The sequence below is a fragment of the Oncorhynchus gorbuscha genome, linkage group LG04 (genome assembly GCF_021184085.1).
Source record: "Oncorhynchus gorbuscha isolate QuinsamMale2020 ecotype Even-year linkage group LG04, OgorEven_v1.0, whole genome shotgun sequence".
Lineage (NCBI taxonomy): Eukaryota > Metazoa > Chordata > Actinopteri > Salmoniformes > Salmonidae > Oncorhynchus > Oncorhynchus gorbuscha.
Genome location: NC_060176.1, coordinates 57,318,570 through 57,343,224, shown reverse-complemented (window position 1 = coordinate 57,343,224; position 24,655 = coordinate 57,318,570). Strand labels below are relative to the sequence as shown.

The 24,655-nt window shown below is 43.8% G+C and overlaps 1 protein-coding gene across 2 annotated transcripts in view; it reads right to left on the bottom strand.

Moving 5' to 3' along the window:
• Positions 1-24,655, bottom strand: part of LOC124034347 (dedicator of cytokinesis protein 5-like) — a 51,070-nt gene that overhangs the window by 6,867 nt on the left and 19,548 nt on the right. For both annotated transcript variants that reach the window (XM_046347430.1, XM_046347431.1), the window contains exons 28-39: positions 17,293-17,391; positions 16,772-16,942; positions 16,541-16,641; positions 15,381-15,439; positions 14,952-15,106; positions 14,723-14,808; positions 14,448-14,604; positions 14,159-14,199; positions 13,986-14,076; positions 13,732-13,851; positions 2,036-2,125; positions 148-252 (exon numbers count right to left, since the gene is read on the bottom strand). In XM_046347430.1, coding sequence (XP_046203386.1) covers positions 148-252; positions 2,036-2,125; positions 13,732-13,851; positions 13,986-14,076; positions 14,159-14,199; positions 14,448-14,604; positions 14,723-14,808; positions 14,952-15,106; positions 15,381-15,439; positions 16,541-16,641; positions 16,772-16,942; positions 17,293-17,391 — 1,275 coding nt within the window. The remainder of the gene's footprint in view (positions 1-147; positions 253-2,035; positions 2,126-13,731; positions 13,852-13,985; positions 14,077-14,158; positions 14,200-14,447; positions 14,605-14,722; positions 14,809-14,951; positions 15,107-15,380; positions 15,440-16,540; positions 16,642-16,771; positions 16,943-17,292; positions 17,392-24,655) is intronic.

Sequence of the window (24,655 nt, the reverse complement as noted above, 5' to 3'; positions counted from 1 at the left end):
CAGGGCGTGACACTATCATTTCATTTGATAGAGCGTGCCATAAGTAAAATTAATAAAAGGCACATGAACACATAATCTCTGGTGAATAAAACAGACCTTGAGATGTGCTATGTAGGCTGAATTTAGGAAAATAGTTAATAATCTCACTCTGAGGAAAGTGGGGAATCCAAGGCCATAGTATCCCACAGCAAAGTATTCTGGCTGAGGCCGCATGGCATGCATTATATTCTCAAAGAACTGGGCTTGCTGTTTCTGTGGACGACAGCAGAGAGAGTAACAAAGCCACAATCAGGAACACAGACAACATACAACATACTGTAGCATCTCATTACAACTGTAGAAAAAACAAATACAAACATGGTTCAGTGTGAAATTGAAGGATCCATAATGAACATAGATTGTCTGGCACAGTGTGACAGAACACAGTTTTTGTACCACTCCACTGCAGCGAAGAACGGTTGAATACCACAATGACACAGTATTTACAAAAACATGACATAAAATAGAGTATCACTTCATAATTCATTCACTATTACTTCCTAACGGCAGATGCCAGTATGTCAACCGGCAGTGCATGGGTGAGACTGTTGGCAGTAACTCTTATCTCTTCCCCATTTCCTCAACTTCTGTTTTCTGATGTAATGAGTTGTTTTTTTCTTCAACTATTACTGTTATTTGGATTGGGCTAGCTGAAATGACCTTCTGTCTTAGACAAGACATGGTTATCCTGGCCTTTGACAATGTATCTTGAACAATTCATTCACATTGTATAGTGCCTTCAGAAAGTATTCATACCCATTGATTTATTCCACATTTTGCTGTGTTACAGCCTGAATTCAAAATGGATGAAATATATTTATTTTCTCACACATCTATACACAATACCCCAAAATGACAAAGTGAAAACATGTTAATACATTTTTTTTGCAAATTCATTGAAAATTAAGTACAGAAATATCTAATTTATATAAGTATTGACACACCATGAGTCAATACATTAGAATAACCTTTGGCAGTGTTTACAGCTGTGAGTCTTTCTGGGTAAGTCTCTAAGAGCTTTGCACACATGGATTGCACATTCTTAAAATAATTATTTAAACTCTGTCAAGTTGGTTGTTGATCATTGCTAGACAGCCATTTTCAAGTCTTCTCATTGATTTTGAAGACGATTTAAATCAAAACTGTAACTAGGCCTCTCCGGATACTGAGTTAGGAAGGACATATGCATCTTTGTAGTGACTGGGTATATTGATACATCATCCAAAGTGTAATTAAAAACTTCAACATGCTCAAAGGTATATTCAATGTCCGCTTTTGAAATGTTTTACTCAACTAATTTTTACCCAAAGACCTCCCTGGTCTTTGTGGATTAATCTGTGCTGGAAATTCATTACTCGATTGAGGGACTTACAGATAATTGTATGGATGGGGGTAATCATTTAAAAATCATGTTAAATACTATTATTGCACAGAGTGAGTCCATGACATGTATTATGTGACTTGTTAAGCACATATTTACTCCTGAATGTATTTAGGCGTGCCATAACAATGGGGTTGAATACTTATTGACTAAAGACATTTCCACGTTTAATTTTTAATTAATATAAATAATAATCTAAAACATAACTCCACTTTGACATTATGGGGTATTGTGTGTAGGCCAGTGACACAACATTTCAATTGAATCCATTTTAAATTCAGACTGTAACACAACACATTTGGGAAAAATTCACAGGGTGTGAATACTTTCTGAAGGCACTTTATGTAATTAACTCCTAGCCTTTGAGGACACTGAAAAGCATGCCAGTACAGCATTAGACCTGGTCCTATTGAAAAGGCCTGTAAATTGGCAGTGGGCTATTGACAATCCCTCTCTTGCGATGTTGGTGAAGCCTTTTTACAATGAAGGAACTAAGAGGATAATACTTTTTAGTTTTACTTTGCATGTTTTTAAAGAAACATCTATAATCAGTAGTGACAATATTTTGAATAAATCTCAGACTACAGCACAATAGCAGAAGATAAATCGTCTTACCAGCAGTTGGCTAATCTCCATGAAGTCAAACATCTGGTTCTCGTGCATCTTTGCCAGCTGTTTACCCATCTCAATGGCTTTCTCCCACATCTGAACAGACACATGCAGCAGTTGGTAAAAAAAATAATTAAATATGAACATGAGATGTGAACATGGTCGAGAGATCACCATCTGTCCCTCACTAACACCTCTATTCAATCAAACCCAGACAGCAGGTTTCAGGGGTGATGTACTGTGCAGAGCACATGCCCCTTGGCCATTCCAGTGTCCAAGGGCCCTTTTCGGTGGAGGTATAATTTCCTAACCATTTTGTCGTTGTTGTTCTGAACCCACTGCCCGCAAATAGTCGTTAAATAACATTTTATTTGTCACATGTGCCGAATACAACAGGCCCTTTCCCAACAATGCCGAGTTAAAAAGTAAGAAAAATGTGCAAATAAGAAAATCAGGAAATAGTAACACAATAAAATAGCAACAACGAGGCTATATACAAGGAGTACCGGTACCGACACAATGTGCAGGGGTACAAGGTAGTTGAGGTAATTTAGTTAATATGTACATATACACTAACGTTTAAAAGCTTGGGGTCACTTAGAAATGTCCTTGTTTTTTTTTTTTAAAGCAAAAAAAATGTGTCCATTAAAATAACATCAAATTGATCAGAAATACAGTGTAGGCATTGTTAATGTTGTAAATGACTCTTGTTGCTGGAAACAGCTGATTTTTTAAATGGAATATCTACATAGGCGTACAGAGGCCCATGATCAGAAAATCAAATCCACATGGTTAGCAGATGTTAATGCGAGTGTAGCGAAATGCTTGTGCTTCTCGTTCTGACCATGCAGTAATATCTAACAAGTAATCTAACCTATCAATTTCACAACAACTACCTTAAACAACACAAGTGTAAAGGAATTAATAAAAGTTGTAAAAGTTTGTGAGTGTTTTTGGTGACAAGCCAAATGTCTTCAGCCTCCTGAGGTTGAAGGGGCGCTGTTGCGCCTTCTTCACCATGCAGTCTGTGTGGGTGGAACATTTCAGTTTGTCCGTGATGTGTACGCCGAGGAACTTAAAACTTTCCACCTTCTCCACTACTGTCCCGTCAATGTGGATAGGGGGCTGCTCCCTCTGCTTTTTCCTGAAGTCCACGATCATCTCATTTGTTTAGTTGACATTGAGTGTAAGGTTATTTTCCTGACACCACACTCCGAGGGCCCTCACCTCCTTCCTGTAGGCAGTCTCGTCGTTGTTGGTAATCAAGCCTACCACTGTAATGTCATCTGCAAACTTGATGGAGGCGTGCAAGGCCACGCAGTCATGAGTGAACAGGGAGTACAGGAGAGGGCTGAGAACTCACCCTTGTGGGGCCCCAGTGTTGAGGATCAGCGGGGTGGAGATATTGTTACCTACCCTCACCACCTGGGGGCGGCCCGTCAGGAAGTCCAGGACCCAGTTGCACAGGGCGGGGTCGAGACCCAGGATCTCGAGCTTAATGACGAGTTTGGAGGGCACTATGGTGTTACATGCTGAGCTGTAGTCGATAAACAGCATTCTTACAAAGGTATTCCTCTGGTCCAGATGGCTTAGGGCAGTGTGCAGTGTGATTGCATCATCTGTGGACCTATTGGGGCGGTAAGGAAATTGGAGTGGATCTAGGGTGTCAGGTAGGGTGGAGGTGATATGGTCCTTGACTAGTCTCTCAAAGCACTTCATGATGACGGAAGTGAGTGCTACAGGGCGATAGTCATTTAGCTCAGTTACCTTCGCTTTCTTGGGAACAGGAATAATGGTGGCCCTCTTGAAGCATGTGGGAACAGCAGACTGGGTTAGGGATTGATATAACATGTCCGTAAACACACCAGCCAGCTGGTCTGCGCAAGCTCTGAGGACGCGACTGGGGATGCCGTCTGGGCAGGCAGTCTTGCGAGGGTTAACACATTTAAATGTTTTACTCACGTTGGCTGCAGTGAAGGAGAGCCCGCAGGTTTTGGTTGTAAGGAATTCTAGATCAGGTGAACAAAAGGACTTGAGTTCCTGTATGTTATGATCACACCATGTCACCATGATGACGTATCCCGAGTGAGCCATGTTTCCGTGAAACAAAGAACGTTGCAATTTGTGATGTCTCTCTGGAAGGCAACCCATGCTCGGATTTCGTCTACCTTGTTGTCAAGAGACTGGACATTGGCGAGTAGTCTGCACGGGAGCGGTGCGCGATGTGCCCGTCTACGGAGCCTGACCAGAAGACAGCTCCTTCTGCGTCGCCGTTGTTTTGGGTCGCTGGCTGGGATCCGATCCATTGTCCTGGGTGGTGGACCAAACAGAGGATCCATTTCGGGAAAGTCGTATTCCTGGTCATTATGTTGGTGAGCTGACGTTGCTCTTATATCCAATAGTTCCTCCCGACTGTATGTAATAAAACCTAATATTCCCTGGGGTAACAATGCAAGAAATAACACATTAAAAATTTAAAAAATACTGCATAGTTTCCTAGGAACGCGAAGCGAGGCGGCCATCTCTGTTGGTGCCAGGAGGTTCCTCAGCAACCACCACTCCTGTGTTCCAATGGCACGTTGTGTTAGCTAATCCAAGTTAATTTTAAAAGGCTAATCGATCATTAGAAAACCCTTCAGCACAGATGAAAACTAGCCTTCTTTAGACTTGTTGAGTATCAGGAGCATCAGCATTTGTGGGTTTGATTACAGGCTCAAAATGGCCAGAAACAAATAACTTTCTTCTGAAACTTCAGTCTATTCTTGTTCTGAGAAATCAAGGCTATTTCATGCGAGAAATTGCTAAGAAACTGAAGATCTCTACAATGCTGTATACTACTCCCTTCACAGGACAGCGCAAACTGGCTCTAACCAGAATAAAAAGAGGATTGTGAGGCCCCGGTGCACAACTGTGCAAGAGGACAAGTGCATTAGAGTGTCTAATTTGAGAAACAGACGCCTCACAAGTCCTCAACTGGCAGCTTCATTAAATAGTACCCGCAAAACACCAGTGTCAACATCAACAGTGAAGAGGCGACTCCGACTCCGATGATGGCCTTCTAGGCAGAGTTGCAAAGAAAAAGCCATATCTCAGACTGGCCAATAAAAATAAAAGATTAAGATGGGCAAAAGAACACCACACTGGACAGAGGAACTCTGCCTAGAAGGCCAGCATTCCGGAGTCGCTTCTTCACTGTTGATGTTGAGACTGGTGTTTTGGTATTAATAATGCTGCCAGCCATTTGCACTATTTAATGAAGCTGTAGCTATTTGATTAGCTGTTCAGCTGTCTTATGGCTTGGGGGTAAATGCTGTTCAGGAGCCCTTTGGTCGCAGACTTGGCGCTCCGGTACTGATTTCAGTGTGGTAGCAGAGAGAACATTCTATAACTTGGGAGGCTGGAGTCTTTGACCATTTTTAGGACCATCCTCTGACACCACCTGGTATAGAGTTCCAGGATGGCAGGGAGCTCGGCCCCAGTGACGTACTAGGGCGTACGCACTACCTTCTGTAACGCCTTGCAGTCGGAAGCTAAGCAGTTGTCACACCAAGCGGGAATGCAGTCAGTCAAGATACTCTCAATGGTGCAGCTGTATAACCTTTTGAGATCTGAGGGCCCATGCCAAATATTTTCAGCCCCCTAAAGGGCCAGGTCTCTGAACTCCTCCCTGTAGGCTGTCTCATCGTCATCGGTGATCATGCTTACCACCATTATGTCGTCTGCAAACTTAATGATGGTGTTGGAATCGTGGGTGAACAGGAAGGGAATAAGCACGCATCCCTGAGGGGCCCCCGTGGCAGATGTGTTGTTGCCTACCCTCATCACCTGGGGGGCGGCCCATCAGTAAGTCCAGGATTCAGATGCACAGGGAGGTGTTTAATCCCAGGGTCCTTAGCTTAGTGATGATCTTGGAGGGCACAACGGTTGAATGCTGAGCTGTACTCAATGAACAGCATCCAGGTGTTGATGTGAGTTATGACCAGCCTTTGAAAGCATTTCATGGCTACAGATGTGAGTGCAATGGGGTGATAGGCATTTAGACAGGTTACCTTGGCGTTCTTGGGCACATGGACTATGGTGGTCTGCTTGAAACATGTAGGTATTTACAGACTGGGTCAGAGAAAGGTTGAAAACGTCAGTGAAGACACTTGCCAGCTGGTCAGCGCATGCTCTGAGTATGCATCCTGGTACTCCAACTGGCCCTGCGGCCTTGTCAATGTTAACCTGTTTAAAGGTCTTAATCATATTAGCTACGGAGAGGATGATCAAGCAGTCATCCGGAACAGCTGGTGCTCTCATGCATGTTCAATGTTCTTTCCTTGAAGCGAGTATAGAAGGTATTTAGCTTGTCTGGTAGGCTCGCGTCATTGGACAGTTTGCGGCTGTCCTTCCCTTTGTAATCCGTGATAGTTTCCAAGCCGTGCCTTTTATGCTTCAAAACCAAAAAGATGGTGTCTTGATTGCTGACCAATGACCAATCATTAGCATTGGCGCGCAAAGGCGGGTGCGCATATCCAGATTAGTGACCAGAAAGAACTTGTTTAATTTCCTTCAGTTTTGCATGGCAAAAACAGAGTAGGCCTACATTCATCATCTATATAAAATGCAGTTTATCAATCTACTACTGACTCATCTCTGCCAGTACAATAGGGTATCTGGTGATTTTGATTAATCATTTTCATATTTCAGATAGGTCTAGTTTGGGTGGATACTGGCTGTCTAAAGATAAGCAGCTATAACATTGCACTGTCTTCAAAGTTGTGGGTTGAAGATGTAACATATTCTGCCCAAAGTATAATGATATGTTTAAGGAAGAGCCGGCCTACCTATTGGCAACGCGCACTCTGCAGGCAGGCTGCCCTGGAAATTGTTGGCACGGGTACAGAACGCTTGTCCATCCGATCCTGCAACCTCCACTGCAAGTAGACTGTATGCTTTTGCTTGCTCTGGACTCCAGAGAAGTGACATGATATATACCTACTTGATATTGGCTGCTAACATAAATGATTTTCAGCTCCAAATGCAGGTGAAAAATGGGAGTTATTTTTGTAGGCTATATTTCGTTTGGAAAAAATGCATCACTGTTTATGGATACAATGGCAGGCCATTTTTGTGCATTGATTGTGTGTGCATGTTTGCGTATGCGCACATGCATGTGTGTATGCGGGGGGTTGCAAACTCTGTACAACTCCTTTTTGGGGGTAACTGGGATACATGATAGTGGCAACAAATGGAGTTGGGTTGATTTACAGTACCAGTCAAAGGTTTGGACACACCTACTCAATTCAAGGGTTTAATTTATTTTTACTATTTTCTACATTGTAGAATAATAGTGAAGACATCAAAACTATGAAATAACACATATGGAATCATGTAGTAACCAAAATAGTGTTAAACAAATCAAAATATATCTTATTCTTGAGATTCTTCAAAGTAGCCACCCTTTGCCTTGATGAGCTTTGCACACTCTTGGCATTCTCTCAACCAGCTTCATGAGGTAGTCACCTGGAACGCATTTCAGTTAACAGCTGTGTCTATTCAAAGTTTGTTTGTGTAATGTCTTTCCTTCTTAATGTGTTTGAGCCAATCAGTTGTGTTGTGACATGGTGGGGCGGTATAAAGAATATAAAAGATCAAGTTCATATTATGGCAAGAACAGCTGAAATAAGCAAAGAGAAATGACAGTCCATCATAACTTTAAGACATGAAGGTCAGTCAATCTGAAAAATTACAAAAACGTTGAAAGTTTCTTGAAGTACAGTCTCAAAAACCATCAAGCGCTATGATGAAACTGTCTCTCATGAGGACTGCTACAGGAAAGGACCCAGAGCTACCTCTGCTGCAGAGGATATGTTCATTAGTTACCAGCCTCAGAAATTGCAGGTCAAAAAAACGAGTTCAAGTAACAGACAAATCTCAACATCAACTGTTCAGACGAGACTGCGTGAATCAGGCCTTCATGGTCAAATTGCTGCAAAGAAACCACCACTAAAGGACACCAATAATAAGGAGAGACATGCTTGGGCCAAGAAACACGATCAATGGACATTAGACTGGTGGAAATCTGTCCTTTGGTCTGATGAGTCCAAATGTGAGAATTGTGGTTCCAACTGCTGTGTTTTTGTGAAACACAGAGTAGGTGAACAGATTATCTCTGCATGTGTGGTTCCCACAGTGAAGCATGGAGGAGGTGTGATGGTGTGGGTGTGCTTTGCTGGTGACACTGTCTGTGATTTATTTAGAATTCAAGGCACACTTAACCAGCATGGCTACCACAGCATTCTGCAGCGATACGCCATCCCATCTGGTTTGCGCTTAGTGGGACTATCGTTTGTTTTTCAACAGGAAAATGACCCAAAACACACCTCCAGCCTGTGTAAGGGCTATTTGACCAAGAAGGAGAGTGATGGAGTGCTGCATCAGATGACCTGGCCTTTACAATTACCCGACCTCAACCCAATTGCGATGGTTTGGGATGAGTTAGACTGCAGAGTGAAGGAAAAGCAGCCAACAAGTGCTCTGCATATGTGGGAACTCCTTCAAGACTGTTGGAAAAGCATTCCAGGCGCCAAGAGTTTGCAAAGCCTTCTTCAAGGCAACTTTGAAGAATATATATCATATATTGTGATTTGTTTAAAAAATAATTGGTGACTACAAGATTCCATTTGTGTTATTTCATAGTTTTATTCTACAATGTAGAAAATTGTAAAAAATAAAGAAAAACCCTTGAATGAGTAGGTGTGTCCAAACCTTTTTACTGGTACTGTGCACTGAATAAAAATATAAACCCAACATGCAACAATTTCAAAGATTTTACTGAGTTACAGTTCATATGAGGAAATCAGTCAATTTAAATAAATTCATTAGGCCCTAATCTATGGATTTTACATGACTGGGAAAACAGATATGCATCTGTTGGTAACTGGGCTCCCGAGTGGCGCAGCGGTTTAAGGCACTGCATCTCAGTGCTAGAAGTGTCACTACAGACCCGATTCCAGGCTGTAACACAACCGGCCGTGATTGGGAGTCCCATAGGAAGGCGCATAATTGGCCCAGCATCGTCCGGGTTAGGGATTGGCCAGGGTAGGCCGTCATTGTAAATAAGAATTTGTTCTTAACTGACTTCCCTAGTTAAATAAAGGTTAAATAAAAATACCTTCAAACAATGGGCCTCAGGATTTCATCAAGGTATTTTTGTGCATTCAATAATAGCTTATGCTATCGATATCTTATGCCATCAATTTGCCATTGATAGCTAATCGGTAGCTTATGCCTGCCTAAACCATTACCCCAACGCCACCATGGGGCACTCTGTTCACAACGTCGACATCAGCATCTCGCTCACCCACACGACGCCATACAGATGGTCTGCAGTTGTGAGGCCGGTTGGAAGTACTGCCAAAATCTCTAAAACAATGATGGAGGTGGCTTATTGTAGAGAAATGAACATTAAATGATCTGGCAACTGCTCTGGTGGACATTCCTGCAGTCAGCATGCCAATTGCCCGCTCCCTCAAAACTTGAGACATCTGTGGCATTGCGTTGTGTGACAAAACTGCACATTTTAGAATGGCCTTGTATTGTCCCCAGCACAAGGTGCACCTGTATAATGATCATGTTGTTTAATCAGCTTCTTGATATGCCACACCTGTCAGGTGGATGGATTATCTTGGCATTGGAGAAATGCTCACTAACAGGGATGTAAACAAATTTGTGCATAACATTTGAGAGAAATACGTTTTTTGTGAGTATGCAACATTTCTGGGATCACTTTACATGTTGCATTCATATCTTTTTCATATTTTTGTTCATAATAGTAAAGGTGGCTACAGTATTTCTTACAATCTTCTATTTTGACTGGATTTGTGTTGTTCATTGTTAATAAGTGCAGCATTTATTTCAGTTACAAAATAGTTTTGCACTGCTTACACAGTGGTTGAATGTGAGCAGTGCCGAGAGCAGAGCAGAGGACAAAAATCAGTTAACCACCAGCTAACTGAGGAACTCAATTTAACCTTGCGCAATACCCTAGATTCAGTTGCACCCCTTAAGCTAAAAACATTTCTCATAAGAAACTAGCTCCCTGGTATACAGAAAATACCCAATCTCTGAAGCAAGCTTCCAGAAAATTGGAACGGAAATGGCGCCACACCAAACTGGAAGTCTTCCGACTAGCTTGGAAAGACCTTACTGCTGCTCGATCATCCTATTTTTCCAACTTAATTGAGGAAAATAAGAACAATCCGAAACTCATTTTTAATACTGTCGCAAAGCTAACTAAAAAGCAGCATTCCCCAAGAGAGGATGGCTTTCACGTCAGCAGTAATAAATTCATGAACTTCTTTGAGGAAAAGATCATGATTATCAGAAAGCAAATTACGGACTCCTCTTTAAATCTGCGTATTCCTTCAAAGCTCAGTTGTCCTGTGTCTGCACAACTCTGCCAGGACCTAGTTTCAAGAGAGACACTCTTGACACAATGATGAAAATAATCATGGCCTCTAAACCTTCAACCTGCATACGGGACCCTATTCCAACTAAACTACTGAAAGAGCTGCTTCCTGTGCTTGGCCCTCCTATGTTGAGCATAATAAACGGCTCTCTATCCACCGGATGTGTACCAAACTCACTAAAAGTGGCAGTAATAAAGCCTCTCTTGAAAAAGCCAAACCTTGACCCAGAAAATATAAAAAACTATCGGCCTATATCGAATCTTCCATTCCTCTCAATTTTTTTAGAAAAGGCTCACTGCCTTACTGAAGACAAACAATGTATACGAAATGCTTCAGTCTGGTTTTAGACCCCATCATAGCACTGAGACTGCACTTGTGAAGGTGGTAAATGACCTTTTAATGGCATCAGACCGAGGCTCTGCATCTGTCCTCGTGCTCCTAGACCTTAGTGCTGCTTTTGATACCATTCTTTTGGAGAGATTGGAAACCCAAACTGGTCTACACGGACAAGTTCTGGCCTGGTTTAGATCTTATCTGTCAGAAAGATATCAGTTTGTCTCTGTGAATGGTTTGTCCTCTGACAAATCAACTGTAAATTTCGGTGTTCCTCAAGGTTCCGTTTTAGGACCATTATTGTTTTCACTATGTATTTTACCTCTTGGGGATGTCATTCGAAAACATAATGTTAACTTTCACTGCTATGCGGATGACACACAGCTGTACATTTCAATGAAACATGGTGAAGCCCCAAAATTGCCCTCGCTAGAAGCATGTGTTTCAGACATAAGGAAGTGGATGGCTGCAAACTTTCTACTTTTAAACTCGGACAAAACAGAGATGCTTGTTCTAGGTCCCAAGAAACAAAGAGATCCTCTGTTGAATCTGACAATTAATCTTAATGGTTGTACAGTCTTCTCAAATAAAACTGTGAAGGACCTTGGCGTTACTCTGGACCCTGATCTCTCTTTTGAAGAACATATCAAGACTGTTTCAAGGACAGCTTTTTTCCATCTACGTAACATTGCAAAAATCAGAAACTTTCTGTCCAAAAATGATGCAGAAAAATTAATCCATGCTTTTGTCACTTCTAGGTTAGACTACTGCAATGCTCTACTTTCCGGCTACCCGGATAAAGCACTAAATAAACTTCAGTTAGTGGTAAATACGGCTACTAGAATCCTGACTAGAACCACAAAATTTGATCATTTTACTCCAGTGCTAGCCTCCCTACACTGGCAAGGGCTGATTTCAAGGTTTTACTGCTAACCTACAAAGCATTACATGGGCTTGCTCCTACCTATCTCTCTGATATGGTCCTGCCGTACATACCTACACGTACACTACGGTCACACGACGCAGGCGTCCTAATTGTCCCTAGAATTTCTAAGCAAACAGTTGGAGGCAGGGCTTTCTCCTATAGAGCTCCATTTTTATGGAATGGTCTGCCTACCCATGTGAGAGACGCAAACTCGGTCTCAACTTTTAAGTCTTTACTGAAGACTCATCTCTTCAGTGGGTCATATGATTGAGTGTAGTCTGGCCCAGGAGTGTGAAGGTGAACGGAAAGGCTCTGGAGCAACGAACCGCCCTTGCTGTCTCTGCCTGGCCGGTTCCCCTCTTTCCATTGGGATTCTCTGCCTCTAACCCTATTACAGGGGCTGAGTCACTGGCTTACTAGGGCTCTTTCATACCGTCCCTAGGGCGGGTGCGTCACTTGAGTGGGTTGAGTCACTGATGTGATCTTCCTGTCTGGATTGGCGCCCCCCTTGGGTTGTGCCGTGGCGGAGATCTTTGTGGGCTATACTCGGCCTTGTCTCAGGATGGTAAGTTGGTGGTTGAAGATATCCCTCTAGTGGTGGGGGGTGCTGTGTTTTGGCAAAGTGGGTGGGGTTATATCCTTCCTGTTTGGCCCTGTCCGGGGGTGTCATCGGATGGGGACACAGTGTCTCCTGACCCCTCCTGTCTCAGCCTCCAGTTTTTATGCTGCAGTAGTTTATGTGTCAGGGGGCTAGGGTCAGTTTGTTATATCTGGAGTACTTCTCCTGTCCTATCCGGTGTCCTGTGTGAATTTTAAGTATGCTCTCTCTAATTTTCTCTTTCTCTCTTTCTTTCTCTCTCTCGGAGGACCTGAGCCCTAGGACCATGCCTCAGGACTACCTGACATGATGACTCCTTGCTGTCCCCAGTCCACCTGGTCGTGCTGCTGCTCCAGTTTCAACTGTTCTGTCTGTGATTATTATTATTTGACCATGCTGGTCATTTATAGACATTTGAACATCTTGGCCATGTTCTGTTATAATCTCCACCCGGCACAGCCAGAAGAGGACTGGCCACCCCACATAGCCTGGTTCCTCTCTAGGTTTCTTCCTAAGTTTTGGCCTTTCTAGGTAGTTTTTCCTAGCCACCGTGCTTCTACACCTGCATTGCTTGCGGTTGGGGTTTTTAGGCTGGGTTTCTGTACAGCACTTTGAGATATCAGCTGATGTACGAAGGGCTATATAAATAAATTTGATTTGATTTGAATCAATGTTGTTTCCATGTCATTTCAATGAAATTACATTGAACCAACATGGAATAGACGTTGAATTAATGTCTGTGCCCAGTGGGCAGATTGTGCTGCTTTCCCCTCTTCTGTAATAACTGCTCAACGGGTTTGTGACCACGGTTGCTGGAATTATTTGAGCACATGCCCCCCAAAAGGTATGTGCATGGCCCTGTACTGTGGTGAACAGTAGTAATCTGTAAATCTGGTAACCATGTTTGATTGAATATGGCCATCAGATTATTTTGTTGCAAATTCAACTGACACAAATATCAGTGGCAGTAGCTCTTGTGGTATGTTCAGGGGAAGTAGCATAGGAGCTCTAACCCTACAGATGCGGTCAAATATATTGGCACTCTTGCACAATTCACTATTTCTTCTCAAATAAGTTGAAATTGAAAAAATTGATGGGGTTCACACGTGTATTTGTTTGATTTACAACTGCACCCCCAAAATAAATCTAAACTGAAAATGAGATTTTTCAGTTCAAAGTGAAAAAATGGCCTTGATGATTCTCAGCAGTGATCCTACTTGTGGTAAATTGCAGGTGACTTCAGGGTAAAAATAGCCTTTCGACCAGTTTTGAAAAGAGAAAACAGAACATTCTGCTCCCTTACAAAGTTCAAGGGAGACAATATATTGAACTTCATCTGAAGATCAGGGTTCCTAATAGGGTAACTGTAGTGAGGATGAGGGTGGGAACTCACTTTGCCCTTGTCTAGGTAACAGATTATCTCCTGGAAGAGCCTCTCTTTGAGCTCCTGCTGGGTCCAGACATGTTGGCCGTCACCGGGGATCAGATGAGGTGCACAGGGCTTGTCAGACCACTGAGGTGGACACAATACACAAATTGCATTTAGTTTTCTAGTAATGTATGTTATAGTATGTTAACTGTAACTTTAGGGAAATATTCAAAAGACTGATATTTTTATTGAAAGTCGAATTGAATGTTGAGTGAGACCTCAAGGAGTTCGGCATGAAGTAACAGGGTATAGGCTGCCTCTGTGTAGTTCTCACAGACAAGGTGTAAATCCCTCAGCTTGTACAGATACCTGAGGACGAATTCAGTATTTTAGAGTGATATCTAACAAAATGGGATGCAAAGAAGACTATTAATTTATCCAACTGTCTCACCGTATGTAAATGTCTTCCCGTTTCTTCTCTTTATAGAAATTCTGTCACAACCAAAATAAAAACAGTGGAAAAACTCAGGTTTGGTTCAAATGTTTGATGATAACATTTAGTAAAAAATGAATTTGTTCAATGTAGAAACATAACATCTTCATATACTACTCCTCTGAGTTGGTGAATGTGGCTCAATCGTTCAGACTATATTGTGAGTTCCACATAAACCAGTCCAATGAATTAGATAGTGCCTGGTGAGCTCCCCGCTGCATCTTAGGTGGGTACTGTAAGGGCGTACCAGGACGTTGACGGTGCAGCTCATGCGGAGCTCAGGGCTCTCGTCATGTGTGATGGTGCGGTATGCCAGTAGCTTCTCCAGCAGACTACTGAGCAGCAGAGCCAGCTCCTCCCCTGACTGAGACAGGTATCTGTGCCTCCGGCAGTGCTCCAGGAGCCTACACAATACCAACAATGCAATATAGATAAATAGCCCTTATTTAGGCCTTGAATATGAAACCATGAGGTAATAAGAATAAGGAAAAGGCATCAGCCTCTGATTGGCAGGGTGCTTACGTTTTCTCCAGCAGGATTTTGTACTGTTCATCCCCACTGCCTCCCTCTACTTCCTGATCCAACTTGGTGATCAGTTCATTCTCAAACTGCATTTACAGACAGACATATTAAAAACACATCACACATGCCAATGCAAGGATCAGTTCAGCCAAATAATGCTGGGAAACTCTATTTGTACAGTTATACTGTAAAGCCAGACAGGCAAAACTACTGTGGGCAGCTATCTCACCATGTCAAAGGTACGGCTGGGAGTGAAGTTGTGCTCACACTGCATCATGTCAAAGAAGATGGGGATGGTGGCTTTCCTAAGCTCTGGCTCAGGCACCAGGGTAGCCTCCAGGATGGGCCCCACCATGGCAGGGATGAATTTCATCTTGTGGGGGCCTGAGAGATACACACAGGATGCAGTTAGAAGCAAATGTTACACATGGTTCATTTGAAAGGGCAATAAGCCACACTCCTTTTTCATGCAAACAAAAAGACAGTAAACTCATAAAGCTGTAAACAAAAAGCGGCCACCATGAAACCTGGTAATAAAACAACAATGTCTAGCTTCTCTCCTATCTGAGCATGTTTCCACTGAACAGGCCATTCTCTAGACACCTCTATTTGAGGAGTTCCTGTCTCACAGAGATAACAACTACCGGACGGTACTTACCAAGATTATACCACATGTCTCTGATCTTAAATCCAATGCTCTTCCTCATGTCTCCATACCTGTAACCACATCATAGAATGACACTACATGCAGTAGAGCATGAATAAATATTTACTAACAGGAGCATTTACAGTGTATTCAGAAAGTATTCATACCCCTTTACTTTTCCCCAAAGGTTTTGTGTTGCACCCTGATCTACACATAATACCCCATAATGTCAAAGTATAATTTTGTTTTTAGAGATTTTTTACAAATTAATTAGAAATGAAAAGCTGAAAATGTCTTAAGTCAAAAGTATTCAACCCCTTTGTTATGGCAAGCACAAATAAGTTCAGGAGAAAAATGTGCTTAACAAATCCCATAATAAGTTGCATGGACTCATTCTGTGTTCAATAATAGCATTTAACATGATTTGTCTATGACTACCCCATCTCTGTACCCCACATGTACAATTATCTGTAAGGTCCCTCAATCGAGTAGTGAATTTCAAGCACAGATTCAACCACAAAGACCAGGGAAGTTTTTCAATGCCTCGTAAAGGGCACTGATTGCTAGATGTGTAAAAAAATAAAAGAATAATAAGCAGACATTGAATATCCCTTTGAGCATGGTGAAGTTATTAATTAGGCTTTGGGTGGTGTATAAATACACCCAGTCGCTACAAAGATACAGGCGTCCTTCCTAACTCAGTTGCCGTAGAGGAAGGAAACTGCTCAAGGATTTCACCATGAGGTCGATGGGGACAGAGCTCGCTGATTCTTTAAAATAATATTGGGCAAATATTGTAAAATTCAGGCAAAGCTCTAGAGACTTGGACAAAAAATACTCACAGCTTTAATCGCTGCCAAAGGTGTTTCTAACATCTATTGACTTAGGGGGGTGCATACTGATTTATTTGTATGAATTTATAACAAATATGGAATTTTTCGACCACTTTGACATAACAGAGTATTGTGTGTAGATCGTTGAACAATATAAAAATTAAATCCATTTTAATCCTACTTTCTAACACAACAAAGGCTGGAAAAGGTAAAGGGGTGTGAATACTGTACTGTATACTGTATCAATTAAAATACACTGTGCAATTTGGATTTTTCTTGTGTAATTATTTATTTTGGGGAATTTAAATATTGTACAAAATAAAGAAGAAAAGGACATACTTGTTAAGTATTTTGTTCCGTTTCTCTTGAGAGAAGGATTCCAGCTGCAATGACTTGTGGGTAAGGAATGCCACAGTCAGATGGAAGTAGTTGTTCCATAGCTGAAGAGAGGAGAATATGATAAACATTTTGACATGGACATTGAGACAATTATTGAGTTAAGATTATATTAGGAGAGAGACACAGATGTATTTTGTCCACCCCATTAAGAGGTGAAGACTTGAGACCCACCTGCAGCTCAAAGTGGGTCTGGTCTAGGAAGTACATGTTGAGGACCTCAGAGTACTGATTGATGGCCCGCAGAAACACCCCAATCTGCAGAAGGTTCATGGTCATCCAGTCAGAGGGGAAAACGTTCCCCATCAGGTCCTTAAACATGATGAATGTCTCCATCAGGAAGTCCTGTAGTGGGCCAGGGAGAACAGTTACCTTACCTGTACTGCAAGTACCTGGATTTATGCATCTTCATGTCTGCACAAACATGGGATTGTGTTTCTAACCAAGTCCATTGATTAGTAACAAGTTAAACTATGCACAGCAGGTACCTAAGCTTTCCTCATATTAGACCCACACACCTCAGTAAAGAAGCAAGGACAGGGAGATCCTCACATTGTTCCAAGTCAGTCCTCATGAAATGTCTATAATCAATAACCACTTCAGGTGCAGTTACAAGCACCAATGGTTGAATGCCAGCTATCGACTGGATGACTCAGGAAGAGCGATGCCCAGGGCAGGAGGAGCGGACCACTTACAATAATGTCCTGTCTGGTCTTGAAAGTACTTATGTAGTGGGCGTAGTGCATGTCATCCATCTGCTTCAAGATGGCAGTCATGCAGGCTAAGTAATGACCCTGGTATGGAGAAGACAGAGCATCAGTCACCTTAGCTGAAAAACTAGTTTAGGATCCCACATACAGTATCAGTCAAAAGTTTAGACACACCTACTCATTCAATGAATTTTTCTTTATTTTTACTATTTTCTACATTGTGGAATAATAGTGAAGACATCAAAACGATGAAATAACACATCATGTAGTAACAAACAACGTGTATTTTAGATTTTTGATTCTTCAAAGTAGCCACCGTTTGCCTTGATGACAACTTTGCACACTTTTGGAAAATGTATTTCCTTCTTAATGCGTTTGACCCAATCAGTTGTGTTGTGACAAGGTAGGGGTGGTATACATAAGATAGCCCTATTTGGTAAAATACCAAGTCCATATTATTGCAAGAACAGCTCAAATAAGAAAAGGAAATGACAGCCATCGTTACTTTAAGACAAGAAGGTCAGTCAATGTGGAAAATGTTGAGAACTTTGAAAGTTTCTTCACGTGCGTCGCAAAAACCATCAAGTGCTCTGATGAAACTGGCTCTCGTGAGATCCAGAGTTACCTCTGCTGCAGAGGATAAGTTCATTAGAGTTACCAGCCTCAGAAATTGCAGCCCAAATAAATGCTTTACAGAGTTCAAGTAACAGACACATCTCAGCATCAACTGTTCAGAGGAGACTGCGTGAATCAGGCATTCATGGTCAAATTGCTGCAAAGAAACCACTACTATAGGACACCTATAATAAGAAGAGACTTGGTTGGACAAAGAAACACAAGCAATGGACATTAGACTGGTGGAAATCTGTCCCTTGGTCTGATGAGTCCAAATTTGAGATTTTTGCTTCCAACTGCCGTGTCTTTGTGAGACACAGAGTAGGTGAACGGATGATCTCTGCATATGTGGTTCGCACCTTGAAGCATTGAGTAGGTGTGATGGTGTTGGGGTGATTTGCTGGTGACACTGTCAGTGATTTATTTAGAATTCAAGGCACACTGTCATGCAGGTGAAAGAGGACCCAAAAGCGACTTGGCGAAAAAACAGAGTCTTTTGTCCAGTAAATTTGTTTTACAAACAAAAAACACAACTTTCCAGGCTGTGAAATGGGCTATTTGAAAAACTAAAGAGACTGATGGATCTTGAACAGCAGGTGAACAGCAGGTTGCCTCCAAGGCACCTGAACCAGACAGACTGAGACACCTGCTGAGTTGGACGCAGAGTGACACCTGCTCACCACGCACATCTGAGGAAAAGCATCCAACAAGTGCTCAGAATAGGGGAACTACTTCAAACACAGCATTCGGTGAATTCTAGACAAGGAACCACAGGACAGGAATGAGGACACAAAGGAAGAAATAGGGACTCTAATCCAGGGGACAAAATCGGGAACAATGTGGAAGACTAAATGATTGATTAAATAAAACAGCTGGGAAAAACGGAAATCCATAGAGAGAAGAGACAGACTGAGAGAGGGGGAGAGACTGCAGGTTGCTAGAAAGAAGGGAAAGAACCTAATAAGACCAGCAGAGGGAAACGAATAGAATGGGAAGCAGGGACAAGACAAGATAATAAATGACAAAACATGACACACACTTAACCAGCATGGCTCCGACAACATCATTCTGCAGCGGAGAACATCCCATCTGGTTTGTGCTTAAACTATCATTTGTTTTTCAACAGGACAATGGCCCAAACATCCAGGCTGTGTAAGGGCTATTTGAAAAATAAAGAGAGTGATGGAGTGCTGTATCAGATGACCTTGCCTCCACATTTACCCGACCTCAACCCAATAGAGATCGTTTGGGATGAGTTGGACTGCAGAGTGAAGGAAAAGCATCCAACAAGAGCTCAGAATATGTGGGAACTCCTTCAAGACAGTTGGAAAAGCATTCCTCGTGAGGCTGGTTGAGAGAATGCCAAGAGTGTGCAGGTGAGTGTGCGCCTCCTGGCGCACTCGAGGAGGAATCCTGGCGACAACGGAGGAAATCATCAATCAGAGAACGGTCCAGCACGTCCCGAGATGGAACCCAACTCCTCTCCTCAGGACCGTAACCCTCCCAATCCACTAAGTACTGGTGACCACGTCCCCGAGAACGCATGTCCATGATCCTACGTACCTTGTAAATAGGTGCGCCCTCGACAAGGACGGGGGGGAAGACGAACGGGGGCGCAAAGAAAGGGCTTGACACAGGAGACATGGAAGACAGGATGGACGCGACGAAGATGTGGCGGAAGAAGCAGTCGCACAGCGACAGGATTGACGACCTGGGAGACACGGAACGGACCAATGAACCGCGGAGTCAACTTACGAGAAGCTGCCGTAAGGGGAAGGTTACGAGTGGAAAGCCACACTCTCTGGCCGCGACAATACCTAGGACTCTTAATCCTACGTTTATTGGCGGCTCCCACAGTCTGCGCCCTGTAACGGCAAAGTGCAGACCTCACCCTCCTCCAGGTGCGCTCACAACGTTGGACAAACGCCTGAGCGGAGGGAACGCTGGACTCGGCGAGCTGGGACGAGAACAGAGGAGGCTGGTAACCCAGACTACTCTGAAACGGAGATAGCCCGGTAGCAGACGAAGGAAGCGAGTTGTGAGCGTATTCTGCCCAGGGGAGCTGTTCTGCCCAAGATGCAGGGTTTCTAAAAGAAAGGCTGCGTAATATGCGACCAATCGTCTGATTGGCCCTTTCTGCTTGACCGTTAGACTGGGGATGAAAACCGGAAGAGAGACTGACGGAAGCACCAATCAAACGACAGAACTCCCTCCAAAACTGTGACGTGAATTGCGGACCTCTGTCTGAAACGGCGTCTAACGGGAGGCCATGAATTCTGAACACATTCTCAATGATGATTTGTGCCGTCTCCTTAGCGGAAGGAAGCTTAGCGAGGGGAATGAAATGTGCCGCTTTAGAGAACCTATCGACAACCGTAAGAATCACAGTCTTCCCCGCAGACGAAGGCAGACCGGTAATGCGATGTGAGACCATGGTCGAGAAGGAATGGGAAGCGGTCTGAGACGACCGGCAGGAGGAGAGTTACCTGACTTAGTCTGCGCGCAGTCCGAACAAGCAGCCACGAAACGGCGCGTGTCACGCTCCTGAGTAGGCCACCAAAACCGCTGGCGAATAGAAGCAAGTGTACCTCGAACGCCGGGATGGCCAGCTAACTTGGCAGAGTGAGCCCACTGAAGAACAGCCAGACGAGTAGAAACAGGAACGAAAAGAAGGTTACTAGGACAAGCGCGCGGCGACGCAGTGTGAGTGAGTGCTTGCTTAACCTGTCTCTCAATTCCCCAGACAGTCAACCCGACAACACGCCCATAAGGAAGAATCCCCTCGGGATCGGTAGAAGCCACAGAAGAACTAAAGAGACGGGATAAGGCATCAGGCTTGGTGTTCTTATTACCCGGGCGATAAGAAATCACAAACTCGAAACGAGCGAAAAACAACGCCCAACGAGCTTGACGTGCATTAAGTCGTTTGGCAGAACGGATGTACTCAAGGTTCTTATGGTCAGTCCAAACGACAAAAGGAACGGTCGCCCCAAATAATCCAACCACTGTCGCCATTCGCCTAGGGCTAAGCGGATGGCGAGCAGTTCGCGGTTACCCACATCATAGTTGCGTTCCGATGGCGACAGGCGATGAGAAAAATAAGCGCAAGGATGGACCTTATCGTCAGACTGGAAGCGCTGGGATAGAATGGCTCCCACGCCCACATCTGAAGTGTCAACCTCGACAATGAATTGTTTAGTGACGTCAGGAGTAACGAGGATAGGAGCGGACGTAAAACGCTTCTTGAGGAGATCAAAAGCTCCCTGGGCGGAACCGGACCACTTAAAGCACGTCTTGACAGAAGTAAGAGCTGTGAGAGGGGCAGCAACTTGACCGAAATTACGAATGAAACGCCGATAGAAATTAGAGAAACCTAGAAAGCGCTGCAACTCGACACGTGACCTTGGAACGGGCCAATCACTGACAGCCTGGACCTTAGCGGGATCCATCTGAATGCCTTCAGCGGAAATAACAGAACCGAGAAATGTGACAGAGGAGACATGAAAGGCGCACTTCTCAGCCTTCACGTAGAGACAATTCTCTAAAAGGCGTTGGAGTACACGTCGAACGTGCTGAACATGAATCTCGAGTGACGGTGAAAAAATCAGGATATCGTCAAGGTAGACAAAAACAAAGATGTTCAGCATGTCTCTCAGTACATCATTAACTAATGCCTGAGACAAAGGCAGACAATGAAGTCTAAGAAGTCAGATGGTCGAAGGAATGGGAGCGGTGAAAAGCAGCTGGAGCATTAGCGAGACCAAACGGCAGAACCCGGTACTCAAAATGCCCTAACGGAGTGTTAAACGCCGTTTTCCACTCGTCCCCCTCTCTGATGCGCACGAGATGGTAAGCATTACGAAGGTCCAACTTAGTAAAGAACCTGGCTCCCTGCAGAATCTCGAAGGCTGACGACATAAGGGGAAGCGGATAACGATTCTTAACCGTTATGTCATTCAGCCCTCGATAATCCACGCAGGGGCGCAGAGTACCGTCCTTCTTCTTAACAAAAAAAAAAAATCCCCGCACCGGCAGGAGAGGAAGAAGGCACTACGGTGCCGGCGTCAAGAGAAACAGACAAATAATCCTCGAGAGCCTTACGTTCGGGAGCCGACAGAGAGTATAGTCTACCCCGAGGGGGAGTGGTCCCCGGAAGGAGATCAATACTACAATCATACGACCGGTGAGGAGGAAGGGAGTTGGCTCTGGACCGACTGAAGACCGTGCGCAGATCATGATATTCCTCCGGCACTCCTGTCAAATCACCAGGTTCCTCCTGAGAAGAGGGGACAGAAGAAACAGGAGGGATAGCAGACATTAAACACTTCACATGACAAGAAACGTTCCAGGATAGGATAGAATTACTAGACCAATTAATAGAAGGATTATGACATACTAGCCAGGGATGACCCAAAACAACAGGTGTAAAAGGTGAACGAAAAATCAAAAAGGAAATGGTCTCACTGTGGTTACCAGATACTGTGAGGGTTAAAGGTAGTGTCTCATATCTGATACTGGGGTGAAGACTACCATCTAAGGCGAACATGGGCGTGTGCTTCCCTAACTGTCTGAGAGGAATGTCATGTTTCCGAGCCCATGCTTCGTCCATAAAACAACCCTCAGCCCCAGAGTCTATCAAGGCACTGCATGAAGCAGCCGAACCGGTCCAGCGTAGATGGACCGACATGGTAGTACAGGATCTTGATGGAGAGACCTGAGTAGTAGCGCTCACCAGTAGCCCTCCGCTTACTGATGAGCTCTGGCTTTTACTGGACATGAATTGACAAAATGTCCAGCAGAACCGCAATAGAGGCAAAGGCGGTTGGTGATCCTCCGTTCCCTCTCCTTAGTCGAGATGCGAATACCTCCCAGCTGCATGGGCTCAGTCTCTGAGCCGGAGGGAGGAGATGGTTGCGATGCGGAGAGGGGGAACACCGTTAACGCGAGCTCTCTTCCACGAGCTCGGTGACGAAGATCTACCCGTCGTTCTATGCGGATGGCGAGTGCAATCAAAGAGTCCACACTGGAAGGAACCTCCCGGGAGAGAATCTCATCCTTAACCTCAGCGTGGAGTCCCTCCAGAAAACGAGCGAACAGCGCCGGCTGGTTCCAGTCACTAGAGGCAGCAAGAGTGCGAAACTCAATAGAGTAATCCGTTATGGATCGATCACCTTGACATAGGGAAGCCAAGGCCCTAGAAGCCTCCCTACCAAAAACTGAACGATCAAAAACCCGTATCATCTCCTCTTTAAAGTTCAGATAATTCTTAGAACACTCAGCCCTTGCCTCCCAGATAGCTGTGCCCCACTCTCGAGCCCGACCAGTAAGGAGTGAAATGACGTAAGCAATCCGAGCTCTCTCTCTTGAGTATGTGTTGGGTTGGAGAGAGAACACAATATCACACTGGGTGAGAAAGGAACGGCACTCAGTGGGCTGCCCAGAATAACATGGTGGGTTACTAACCCTAGGTTAATACCAGGAAGTAGCTGGTGGCACGAGACGAAGACTCTGAAACTGTCCTGAGAGGTCGGAAACCTGAGCGGCCAGGGTCTCAACGGCATGACGAGCAGCAGACAATTCCTGCTCGTGTCTGCCGAGCATAGCTCCCTGGATCTCGACGGCAGTGTTACGAGAATCCGTAGTCGCTGGGTCCATTACTGGTCGGATCCTTCTGTTATGCTGGTGAATGAGGACCCAAAAGCGACTTAACGAAAACAGAGTCTTTATTCCAGTATATGACAAAAGTAATAATCCTGGAAAAATCAAGAAGAAAACAAAACAGGAAAAAACTTAAATCCACTCGTAGTAACGAGGACAGACTGGAGACTCGACCATTGACTGCAGGTTGCTTCGGGAAGGCACCGACCGTAGCAGACTAAGACACCTGCTCACACGCAGCATCTGAAGGAGACAAAACACGACAGGGCGAGACAAGGACACAGAACAGCGAAACATCATACAAGGATCCGACAAGGACAGAAGCGGAAAACAAGGGGAGAAATAGGGGCTCTAATCAGAGGGCAAAATAGGGGACAGGTGTGAAAAGAGTAAATGAGTGAGTTAGGAGAATGAGGAACAGCTGGGAGCAGGAACGGAACAATAGAGAGAAGAGAGAGAGGGAGGGGGAGAGAGAGGGATAGAAAAAGGGAACGAACCTAATAAGACCAGCAGGGGGAAACGAACAGAAGGGAAAGCACAAGGACAAGACAATATATGACAAAACATGACATTGTTTAACAATTTTTGGGTTACTACATGATTCCATATGTGTTATTTCATAGTTTTGATGTATTCACTATTATTCTACAATGTAGAAACATTGTAAAAATAAAGAAACCCCTTGAATGAGTAGGTGTGTCCAAACTTTTGACTGGTACTGTATAACATGTTATATGCTTATAACCTGCTTATATTGTTGAATGCTTAGAAGTGCTAACCAAGTTATATACTGTAAAGGATGCATAGAAGCAGATTTTCAGCACTGCGCCTTATACAGTGCCTTGCGAAAGTATTCGGCCCCCTTGAACTTTGCGACCTTTTGCCACATTTCAGGCTTCAAACATAAAGATATAAAACTGTATTTTTTTTTGAAGAATCAACAACAAGTGGGACACAATCATGAAGTGGAATGACATTTATTGGATATTTAAACTTTTTTTAACAAATCAAAAACTGAAAAATTGGGCGTGCAAAATTATTCAGCCCCCTTAAGTTAATACTTTGTAGCGTCACC